General features: G+C 45.1%; 1 protein-coding gene across 1 annotated transcript in view; it reads left to right on the forward strand.

Moving 5' to 3' along the window:
- The window catches only part of POFUT1 (protein O-fucosyltransferase 1), a 29,609-nt gene extending 19,198 nt beyond the window's left edge, over positions 1-10,411 (forward strand). Inside the window, exons 5-7 of the mRNA XM_090286216.1 lie at positions 2,367-2,559; positions 4,061-4,303; positions 7,084-10,411. Of these exons, the coding sequence (XP_090142342.1) occupies positions 2,367-2,559; positions 4,061-4,303; positions 7,084-7,272 (625 nt within the window). The 3' untranslated portion in view covers positions 7,273-10,411. The remainder of the gene's footprint in view (positions 1-2,366; positions 2,560-4,060; positions 4,304-7,083) is intronic.
- Positions 10,412-12,471: the final 2,060 nt, after the last annotated feature.

The raw sequence follows: 12,471 nt of genomic DNA on the forward strand, positions 1-12,471 counted from the left end.
GGGCATGAAGAAAGTGGCATGTTCATTGTAGCATTGTCTGGCAGGAGGGACTAGATGGGTACATCATGGTTTATTAGCGCAAAATAGGAAACTTCAGGAGAGGCTAACAGGATCACATGATCCACATGATCAATAAGGCCAAATCTCTAAAACATAAAGTTGAATTTTGAAAAAGTTGAAATAGGTTGCCTGCAATCTGGTGATGTGATGATAGTGATAGAATTTTCTTGGAGCTTTCTATGTGCTAAACACTGTTATAAATGCTTTGTTTATATTAATTCATTTAATCTTCTCAACAGCCCTATGAGGTAGGAACTGTTATCAACTCTGTTACACAGATGAGGAAACTGAGGCATAAAATAGTTAATCACCTGTGCAAGTTAATAAGTGGTATAGTCAGCATTCTAGAACAAGGTCATCTCGACACCCCATGCTTTTACCATTACACTGTGTAAAAGCACACAATATAATACCTTTTTATATCAATAGTAAAAGTGTGATCATGCATAAAATCTCAGTATCTTCTGGGCAGAGGAAGAATGGAAAGAGATAATAGGATAGAGCTTTTATTTAGGTGTATATATATTTTTAATCTAAAGCCAAGTATTAATATTTGCTAATTTGGGTCCCAGGTATGTGGATTATTTTTTGTATTTTCTTGTATTGTTTAAATATTCTATAATTTTTAACTGAAATTTTTATTGACTTAATTGTAGATTCATAGGTAGTAATAAGAAATAATATAGAGGTATCTCATGTACCCTTTGCCCAGTTTCTTCCAGTGGTAACATTTTTCAGAACTATAGTAAAATATTACAACCAGGAAGTTGACATTAATACAGTCCACCCATCTTACTCAGATATCCCCAGTTTTACTTGTACTCACTTCTGTGTTTGTGTATATGTGTGTGTATTTAGTTCTATTCAATTTTGTCCCATGTATAGGTTCATGTATTCACTACCACAATCAAGGTATCAAACAGTTCTAACATTAAAAGATCCTGTGTAGCCAGTTTATAACCACCCCACATCCCTGAATGTGCATGCGTGTGCACATGCACACATGCAAACACATGCACACACACAACCCTAGCCCCTGGCAACCACTAATCTGGTCTTTATTTCTGTTCTCCATTTTGTCATTTCAAAAATGTTATATAAATGGAGTCATACAGTATGTAATCTTTTGGGATTGGCTTTTTTCACTCAGTATAATTCCCTTAGTATCCATTCAAGTTGTTGCCTGAATCAATAGTTTGTTTCTTTCCGTTGCTGTAGTATTCCATTGGTTGGCTGCACCACAGTGTTTAAGCATTCACTTGTTGAACAACATCTAAGTTTTTGGCTTTTATGAATAAAGCTGCTGTGAACATTCATCTCCTGGTTCTTGAACATAGGCTTTCATTTCTGAGCCAAATGGTAGTTGCATATCTAGTTTTATCAGAAACTGCCAAACCATTTTCCAGAGTACTGTGCCTATTTCATAATTTTAAGAACAGGATTTTGGCTGGCAAAGGAAGGCATTACAGATAGAGGGGAGAAGTCTGTAGAGATTGACATTTGAAAGTTTATGGGACCGCAGGGTGTTTCATGTTGCCGGGACAGACTCTGGGCTTAGCTCAAGATGGAACACAAGTTTGCTCCTCATCCTTTCCGTCAGCAAATCTTTACTGAGCTCCTACGTGTGTCAGGCACTGTTCTGAGCACATGGAGGCACTGCTTGTCAGAAGCATGAGTTTAGCAGAAAAGACAGGGGTGAAATAATTGTAAGGTGCATAGGTAGAGGGGGGACAACAGCCTTTGTGGGAGGTCTGATGGTGGACATCTGTAGAACTCTGGTGCTTTCCATGAGTGCAGGGACCACGCCTATCCCTTTGTCCCCTGGGCTCCAGCACATAGTAGGCAATCAGTAAATACGTGTGAAGTGTTGAGTGGATGAGCTTATCCAGTGTGCACACTCCCTGAGACTGTGTTCTGTCCATGGCCCTCTGGAAGCGGCTGTGCTTCCCAATCCTGCCATGTGGGTAAAAGGGCAAGGCTCTGTCCAGACACCACACCCTGGAGTGAATTACCACACCACAGATTAGAAGCCAGCTCTACTGGAAATTTTTAATTGTTGAACAAACAAAGAAGGTTTTAAATTCCAGGCGGTAGGACAATATTGCATATTGTACCTGTTGCCGCCACTGCGGTTTCTTATCAGTCCGTTGGGGTTTCACAACCTCTCGTGCTTCTTGCATATTACAGGGGCCCCTCCCTCTGTAGAGTCTCTAGGACATGGTGCAACACCATCCTTTTTCCCGTGGGAGTGGTAGCCAGGCTGTCTGTGCATTCTCTGACTTCCCCTCATTCTGTCTTATGTCTAGATTTTCTCCAAGAGAACATCCAGTGCTGGCTCTGCCAGGGGCCCCAGCCCAGTTCCCCGTCCTGGAGGAGCATAGGCCACTGCAGAAGTACATGGTATGGTCAGACGAGATGGTAAGGACAGGAGAGGCCCAGATCCTTGCCCACCTCATCCGACCCTACGTTGGTGTTCACCTGCGCATCGGCTCTGACTGGGTAACTTCCTCCTTCCTCTCCTGGCTGAGTCGGACATGTCCCTGAACAGGGCCCATGCCTGTGGGAGTTGAACAGCGAACCCATTGCACAAAGTCCCAGCCATGCCAGAGAGTTCTTGCTCAGCCAAGTCCGTTGAGTTCCCACATAAGAGTCCACTGTATATCATGATCCCACCAGAGACACATCAAATATGTGGCTCCAAAGTGCTTACTTGCCAGCTCTTATTTTAACAGTTGCCTTTTTATCTTCATTTTGCAGATGGATAAACTGAGGTATCAAGCTAGATTCCAGGTCAGGCAGCAAGCCAGAGAGCTCAGACCCACAGGCCAGGAGTCCTCTGTCCCAGCTCAGTGTTTAGTCAATAGACTTAATTGCTGAAAAACAAGTTCTGGAGATTGGGTGGGGCTCCCAAGAAATGAAGATGTCATCTTCTAAATTTGGAGGCCACTTAAATGTGCAGAAACCTCATCAGATTATCCTCTTTGTGAAAGTAACTGGAGCAATGTAGACAGTAGACAGTCTCCTTAATTTATGTAAGAAGATTATATATATATATGAATGTATGTATGCTCATTGTTGAAGACTTGAATATAGAAAATAGATCAAAATTCATTGAGAATCCATTGAGAAAGTAATGACACATTTACCCACTAGACTCCCTTCCTGTCTCCACTGCACAAAGAAAAGGAGCCAGGCCCAGAATGTGTTAATGAGTGGTTACAGCCAGACCTTCAAGGAACAGATGGTTCTCATCTGTACTTTCTTAAAACATAAAAAGATATAAGATGCTATTTTTTATAAAGCATAGCATAATACTAAACTCAGATAAGATCGACTCAGAAAAGTATATAGCCCATTCTCTTATGAACATAGATGTACAGATCCTAAGTAAGATATTATTAGCAAGTAAAATTAATATTAAAGAACATATAACACAAACAATTGAAATTTATCCCAGGAATGCAATGAAATTATGTTAACTATATTAATACTCAAGGAAGAAAAATCATATAATCATCTCAATACAGGCCAAGAAAGCATTTGAGAAAAGTCAACACCCATTTATGATTTTTTAAAAAAGACTGCTAACCAAGCAGGAATAGAAGGGACCCACCTTAACTTGATAAAGGCTATCTCTCTGAAACTCACGGCAAACATGTACTTCATGGGAACTATCAGAAGTGTTCCCACTGAAGTCAGATATCAGATAAGGCTGCCCATTATCACCACCACAGTTCAGAATTCTACTGGGAGTCCCAGATAATGCAGTAAAACCAGTAAAAAAAAAAGCTTTGAAAAAGCTAACATCCCACTACCCAGAAATAACTACTGTTACTCTTTTTGATCCATTTCCCTCTTCCTTCAATGCTTTCTTTAAAAAAACAAACATTGTTGAGCTCCTCCCATATTGCCTGCCTTCTCCCACATACCACCGGCTCTGGCTTCTGGGGTTCCAGGCCAGTTGCTGTCTTTAACTCTGTGTCCCCACCCCACCCCGTAGAAGAATGCCTGTGCCATGCTGAAAGATGGGACTGCGGGCTCCCACTTCATGGCCTCTCCGCAGTGTGTGGGCTACAGCCGAAGCACAGCTGCCCCTCTCACCATGACTATGTGCCTCCCTGACCTGAAGGAGATCAAGCGGGCCATGAAGCTCTGGGTGAGGGCTCTCAACGCCCAGTCTGTGTACATCGCCACGGATTCTGAGAGTTATGTGCCTGAGATCCAACAACTCTTCAAGGGGAAGGTATGCATGGGTCCTGTGGGAGTGCAGCAGGAAGGGAATCTGGGAAAGCGCTAGGGTCTCCTCACCATTCCTGCTACACGCTTCATGTCCTCCTGCCACCAGGCTTTTGCTTGGACATTCTGTTCTTCAATTCTTACCCTTTTTTCAAACACCAGCTCGCACACCTCTGCAGATTCTCTCCAGTTTTCCCTCTACTCCTGCAGCAAACGTGTCTCGACTGGGAGCTGTCACAGAACTTGATCAAGTCTTCTCTGAGATACTTTCTAGACTGTATGAGACTAGTGTGGAAAAGTGTCTTATTCCTTCCCACGAGTTATGGCTCTTTGAAGGCAGGATCCAAGACTGACTCACTGTCCTGTTCCTTGGTTTCTAGCCAGGTGCTTTGACCTCCTCCAGGTCTGAGACCCCACCTTGCCATCACCAGTGTCTAGGATAGTGGCTAACACATAGTGGACAGTCGATAAATGTTTGCTGAATAAGCGGGCCCATGGTAGAGATCCAGTGTAGCAGAGGGATCAAGAGCATGGACTCTGGAGCCAGAGAACTTGGGCTCTACTCACAGTGCAGCCTCATGCTGCCTTTCTGTGCTTCTGTTTCCTTGTCTATAAATTGGGACTGAGAGTGATACCCATCTCATAGGGTGATTGTGAAGATCAAAGATTCTAAAGAAACTAAAGCTGTCTGGTACAAAATAAGTGCTCAGTAAAGTTAGCTGTCATTGACAGTAGAAGTTGGTGGTTGATGAATAAAGGAAAGGGTCTTTTGTGCTTAGTTAATGCTTAAGGAAGCTGTGAATAGTAGCTATTCAGTATATGAATAAGCAGTAGAATGTGCTTGGTACTGTATGCATGAAGAGCATGTATTAGTACTAAATTAGTAGTAAGCATTCAATGAGACTTTGTTGAATGAATAAAAGACCTAAATGCTTGTACAGACCTTAAAAGGCAGTGAGTGTCCTCACTTTCTAGCGGTGAATGCCCTTGGCTTTACACCAAGGGACTCCCTTTCCTTTACCCTAGACACAGGCTTGTAAAGAAAGTGTTGAGTCCATGTACCCTGGTCTCCCACCCACCGACTTTATAGAAGAATATCAGAGATGGGAGACCTCGGAGCACATCTAACCCAACCCCTGCATTTTATTGCTGAAGAAACCAAAGTCCCAAGAAGGAGTAGAATTTACCCAAGAGGGTTGTCAAGTTCATTATAGTGGGTGTGACATAGAGCCGGTAAGTTTCAGGGAATGAGTGAAATTGTTCAGGGGCTTTTGGCCATGATTAAATTCATATTATTTCTTTGCTACTGTCCAAATAGCAAGACGATGATTTTTGTTACATCAGAAATCTCTGTGTGACAGCAAAGCACTTTCCATCCCAGCTCTGCCCACACCGCCACGTAGGTACTAAGTTGAAGCATGTGGAGAGCCCCAGGGAGTTTTTGTGAGTTTTTAGAGTTGACATACTTGTTACACCTTGAGCCTCTTGCCGTTTCCTATTTCCTGTTTCTGCACCACTGTTCTTGCCCTTTCCCACCCCTCAGCTACATGGGCTCAGAGCCCCCCTACCTCCTGAACTAAGCCTTGCTTCTCCATTAAGCCTGGCCAGTGCTGAACTCAGGATACTGATAAATAAGAGGTGGTGTCACCCTCCAGGGCTCACAGTTTAGACTCAAGAAAAGAAACTTTGCAGAGATACATGCCACGCGGTGGGGGTGGGGAGCTCATTCATTCACTTGCCCAGTCAACAGACGTTACTGGAGGCAGGCTGACACAGCCCACCCCTGGTCAGGTGCAAGAGACTGACATTAATCAGAGAATCACTAAAGAGTAAAAACTACAGAGACATGTGCTCTGAAGTAAAGGAATGTGGTTCTGTGACAGTGTAGAACCTCAGAGGACTGCGGGGCCAGGGAAGCCTTCCCCAAGGAGGTGAGACTTGAGCTGCAGAGTGAAGGTTAAGTAGGAGTTAACCAGGCAAAGTTACAAGCACCTCGTATGGAGGGAAGAGCATATGAAAAGTGGGAGCCTGATGTGTAGTGGCTGGAGGTATGAGAGGAGGTGGAGAGGTGGCCTGAACAGGGCTTTATAGGCCACAATCAAGATTTGTCATCTTTATCTGACAAACACCTTTTAAGAGTGTTCAGTTTGGGGTGGAGAGAATGATGGGTTAGAGGTACCTAAAAAAGTTTTCTCTGGCTGCTCTGTGGTCACCAGGCCAGGAAGAGAGGAAGCGAAGAGAGAGGATGGTGGCTGGCCAGCAAGTGGTAATCCATCAAGAGAAGGGTTCACCTTTGGGAAATAGATTGGACAGGACTTTAGGCTCGGAAGCATCAGACAGCAGAACTGGATAGGTGGAGCGCTCTTTGGTTAAATCACAGTTTGGTAGGGGAAACCAAGCCCCCCTCAGGCTAGGGCTTCATGAGAAAAGCAGAACTTGAGCCGAGACTTGAAGAATATGGTGGGGATTTTAATGGGTAGTTAGTTAAAAGGTATTCCAGGCAGGGGAAGCTAACAGGCAGAAGCAAGTGAATGTGGTGTGTTTGGAGCTGATGCTGGCAGTAGGAAAAGAGTACTGAGGCTGTAGTTCCATGTCGGGTGGGCCAGGGCAGCTGCTGGGCAGCACTTCTCTCAGAGGCCGACTGTACCTCTTACTCCTCTCTGTACCTCCTTCTGGGTCTGTAACTTCAGCCCAGAGGAGGAAAACTGGGAATATGGCTGGAGTTGTTGACTGGGCTGGCCACCTTGGCCTACACACAGCTAAAATACTCTGCCCTTCCTCCTGCAGGTAAAGGTGGTGAGCCTGAAGCCTGAGGTGGCCCAGATCGACCTGTACATCCTTGGCCAAGCTGACCACTTTATTGGCAACTGTGTCTCCTCCTTCACTGCGTTCGTGAAGCGAGAACGGGACCTCCAGGGGAGGCCGTCCTCTTTCTTTGGCATGGACAGCCCCCCGCAGCTACGGGACGAGTTCTGACCCTGGCTGGAGCACATCACCAGTCCCAGCTGGTCCCTCCAGCTGGTCCTTCCAGCCAGATCAGGGAGTCTGAGCTGCTCCCAGCATTGATGCCCAAAAGAGCAAGCTTCTCTTTTTGGCTGCCAAGGACAGAAAAAAGTACCCAGGACTTCCTGGAGGAGGACTATGGTCCATCTCCCAGGGTACAGGACTTCCAAGCTCTTAGGAGCCAGACCATCTCCCCTGCTTATGTTTCTCCTGGGAGTTTCTCACACCAGCAAAGCAGACCAACCACTGTCTCGGTCTACCCTGCTCTGAGCAGCCCAGGATGCTGAACTTTTCAAAGAGATTTCATATATCAAGAGAGATTTTTATAGTTTTGGTACAAGGTCATGACTACCCTAGAACTCTCCCTTATTTTAAAGAAATCAGTGAAGTTCATTAATGTAGGTACCTAAAGTGACCTTAACTAAATGTAGATGAGACCAGGGGTGGGTGGGGGTATTTACCACTTTTCCATATGACCCCAGAGTGGCCCTCAGACTCATCCCCACTACCTAACCAGAGCCACTGTCGACCCCGCTTCTTGGTCCCTTTCCAGGGCTTGAGGCATGAACACTGTCCTCCATTGTAAACACTATGCAAATAGAAGTTCTTAGTCATGGTGCTGTACAGAGCTCCATAGACAGCTGAGTGCTGCTCACACAGCACATTCCCTGCAAGGAGCACACACCGTCAAGCCAGATCACTGTGGCACTGGTCCTAGAGCCTCTCGGTAGTTGATGGCCTGTCACAAACCTGGCACCATCAGGGTCTTACAACACACCACCAGGGACCAGGGCTCACTGGCCTGGTGGGATCCTCCTGAAGGCTGCCATCTCCTCTTCTGATCTCTTGTCTCAGGGGCCTTGTAGAATTTTTCCATTGAGTTGGTATCCGAGGCCTGTCCTCCCAGCCTCTCTTCTGCAGCTGGAGCCCTAAGACCATCTGCTCACAAGGGAGGTTTGCTAAGCCTCTGACCAAACTAGATGCCCCAGACCCAGAAGTCATTGGAGTCCCAGTTTGGAAGCAACTTTTGCCCCTTCCTATCCAGTGTAGTTTCTCACCCTATGAGGTTTAAAGTGTTACAGTCATATCTTTTTCTCTCAGATGCTGTGGTGTAGTAACCCATGACTCACAAGAGTCAAGCTTTTTGGCCTTGTGGCTCTAAAATTCAAGTCTAACACCTGCTGTGTCTTCTCTTGGTCTTTGATCCCATAAAGGTGGAGAGACACTCATAAGATCCAGGCCCAGAGCTTCTGTCAGGAGCTTCTTCCTTGGGTTACCTTTGGGAAGAGATACATTTTTTTGTCAGTGTAGACTGGGTCAGAGGTTGTGGGGTAACAGGGGTGTCGAACACCAAAGGTGACATGTATTGCTTAGAGCTGCTGCCCAGTGAAATGTTGTACATCCTAAGTGGACTCTGAGAGATGGTTTATCTATTCAGATTTGTTCACAAGCCTCATTCAGAGACATGGAGCCTCTGCCTCCATTGGCTGCGTAGGAAAGCATAGCTCACTGACCGATTTCATTTGCTGGATTCAGTTGCCCATCACAGCCTCATACTAGACACATGCATTTGAGTCTGGGCTCTAAAGGGCCATCCAAGTCATGTTGGTTAACATCAGCTGTAATAATAGCTGTGTTTCTGGGGGAGAGGGCACCAGAGTTGTAGTTAGATCAGTGTGTTCTGTAGGAAGCATGTTATTCCTCTTTGACCCAGTTTTGTCACTTATAAAATGGTGATAAAACTGACTGGGTTGTTGAAAGGCTCAAATCAGATAAAGCATGTACAAGAGCCCATTGTAAACTTGAAATAGACAAAGGCACATCTGTGACGGCTGATTAATTTGACTGCCTCTTGCCACACACCTACTCTGTGCAGGTACTGTGCTTGTTAAGTGATTTATGTGCAGTCTCTGATTTAGTCCTTCTCTCCCCTTCCCCCAGCCCTGGGAAGTGGGAACTGCTTTTATTATCCTCATTCTGCACAAGGGAAAACTATTCTCAGTTTTCCTAAGGCCACACAGCTGGTGGTGGTAAGGCAGGATCTGACCTCCCGAAGCCAGTATTGGTAGCCACCATGCTCTGCTGCCCCTAGTTCACAGGATGCACTTGATTCCCATTGGGTTTCTGCAGTGGGTTGGCCACTGCCAGGAGGGTTCAGGGAGGGGGAGATCACCCAAGAAACAGAAAGCCACATGAAACTTATAGTTCCCTTGGCTGATTATTCCACATCCTTTTAGTAACAGGTATTTATTGATCAAATATTATGTGCCGGGTTCTGGGCTAGGTACTAGGGATTCAGCAGGGAATCAGACACAAAAGTCTTTGTTCTCAAGGAATTTGCATTCTAGTAAGTAGACACAGAAAAGAAGTGTACTATGGGAATTGTTGATTAAGTGCCATAAAGGAAAATAAAGGTCATGAGGGATGAAATGGGGGAGCAGTGCTGTTTTTAAGTAAGAGCTCATGTAAGGCCTCTGAAGAACTGCCATGAAGAAGGGAGGGGCACTGACTCCAGTATCTGGAGGTAGTGCATTCCAGCAGAAAGCAGAGGAAATGGCAAGTACAAAGGCTCTGAAGCTGGAGTCAGTGAGTGAAGAATAGCAAGGAGGCCCATGTGGCCACAGTGGCAGAAGGGAGGCAAGAAGCAGAGCCGTGGATTACAGCAGGCGAGTTCACTCATCCCGCAGCCTGGAGAGCGGTGATAAGGTGAGACTTGGCTTTTGTTTGGAAAGATATGGAAAACCTTTGTAGGGTCTGAGCAGAGGAGGGTCATGGTCTGATTTATGTTTTTGGAAGACCTCTTTGCCACATGGAGAAGCAGTGGGAGGAAGGAAGAGTGGAAGCAGGGAGACCAATGCAGGGCTGTTGCAAAAATGAAGGCAAGAAAGATAGGCTGTAGGTCAGGCAAAAGTTACTGCACTAAAGGTGGTGGGAAGTGGTCAGATTCTGGATATATAAAATTATTTTTAAATTTCAATGTTTTTTAAAAAGGTATAAGTCTTTGCACAGTTTTCATCATGCAGTATATACAATTTAATGTTCTCTTCTTCACTTGATTGTATATCATATTCTCCATGTTGGTACATGGCCTGAATAAATGTTTTTAATGATATGAAGTTCCACTGAGAGGTGTCCCATAGTTTATTATTGTCCTGTTATGAGAACCTAGTATGTTCCCAATTTTTCACTATTTGAAAAATATTTTTATTTGTAAGTTTTTTCTTTTTATTTGTTTATTTTTGTTATTTGTAAGTTTTTTTCATACTTAAAATATTCTTTAAGATACATTTTCAGAAGTGGATTTGTTAGGTCACAGACTTAAACATAAAAACTTTCATTGTGGAAAAATTCAAATATAAATCATAAGTAATACAATAAATTCCCAGCTTCTGTAACAATTTTACTAATCTTGTTTCATTTACAGTCTCAGCCTCAAGTCCAGATTTTAAAGAAAGCTGACTGTTTTGAAGAAGAGCCAGCAGGGTTCACTGACACTGAATGTGGGGAGGAGGGAAAGGGTAGTCCAGGATGCTCTGAGGCTTAAGACCCAAGCAGCAGGGAGAAGGAGCTGTCCCTGACTTGCAGAGTGACCCTGAGGCAGGTCATTCACCTCTCTCCCTCGCCTCTGAGTTCCAGGCGCTAACGGTGGTTCCAGCTATGCTTCTCAAGGTGGTCTCCAGAGGTTCCTTGGAATGCTGGTTAGTAAGTCAGATTCCAGGAACTCACCCAGACCTGAACAATCTGAATGTCTGGTGGGTTGTGCCCAGGAATCTGCAACTCAAGCACCTACAAATAATTTTGATGCCCAGAGGCTTGAGACCTACTTCAGCTGTGCTCAAACCAGCAGTGTGAACATCGCCTGGACAGCTTGTCAAAAGTGCAGACTTCCACTAAGACCAAATTCCCATATAAGTGGTGCTTTACCCTGATGAAAATATGACTAGATATTTTTAAGAGGTTAACCTATTAGATTTCAAATTCATAAGGGTCTGGACTCAAATTCTTATACTCACCTCTCAATAACTGCCTTATCAAGTTACTCAAACCTTCTGATCCTAATTTGTCTTTTATAAAAAATAAATGTATAATGGGATCTTTAAAAAAAAGAAAAGGGAAAATGCAGGCTCCCAGCTGCCCCACACCCCCAGACTTCCTGAATCAGAAGCTCCGGAAACCTTAAGGTCTCCAGGAGCTCAAGTTTGAGCAACACTGGTCAGAAGACTGTGGTCAGCCAGCAAGCGCTGTTGGAGGGCCTGCTCTGTAGGCCTCTCCCTGACAAGCTCGCCGCTTTCCACCACACCGTGATCAACCAGGTGGCTTTAGGAGGTGCGAGTAGTGCTCAGGTCATGTTGTAACATTGACTGATTTATCTGTTGTGCATTGAAGGAAGTATACAACCAGATCACCAAACCCTTGATTTAATTGATTTTATTGTTTTAGAAATGGGTTCACCTTGTTATAAGCAAAACAATGGGAATTACATTTTTTAAAAAATAAGTAACTTCAGAGACTTCTGGCCAAGATGGAGGCGTAGACAAACACGCTGTGTCTCCCTCCACAACTAAGAAGGAATACAACTACCTCAAAACCAGAAACAACCAGAAATTCCAGAAAATCAAACTGCATGGAAGTCCAGCAAACAGATATAAAGAAGAAATACTCATCCAGACAGGTAGGAGGGGTAGAGCCGAGGCGGAGAGGATGAGGTGTGGTGGTGGCAGCAGTGGTGGCGGCGGCAGCAGGCCGGTGGAAAGCACAGTCATATGTTTTAAAAAGTCAGGAGGGACACCTGGGGAGCGTTCCCAGCCCCTCACCAGACCATGCATCTCACGATCCCAGCACTGGGGAAAATTAAGCCTCATTGCTTCTGACTGTGCAGACCACTGGGGGTTGGGGTGGAGGCAGAAACTGCTGGTCTCAACAGAGTCCGCTTGTTTAAAGGGCCCCCATGGTCCTAGAACATCCGCAGACCCACCCACTCTGGGAACGACGGCCAGGGCAGCAGCTAGAGAGGTGCCAGTCCGGTGTGGAAGTGGGAGAGGTGCCTGGAAAAGGGGCAGTGCTGGGCAGGCAGCATTGTTCCCTCTCAGATCCCTCCCCCACATACAAGAGAAGTAAAGGCTATGCTAAGTGAAACGAAGGAAAATCCATACAAAACCAATGGTGAAGGGA

Source organism: Furipterus horrens, unplaced genomic scaffold (assembly GCF_987537825.1).
Source record: "Furipterus horrens unplaced genomic scaffold, mFurHor1.1.pri manual_scaffold_8, whole genome shotgun sequence".
Classification (NCBI taxonomy): Eukaryota; Metazoa; Chordata; class Mammalia; order Chiroptera; family Furipteridae; genus Furipterus; species Furipterus horrens.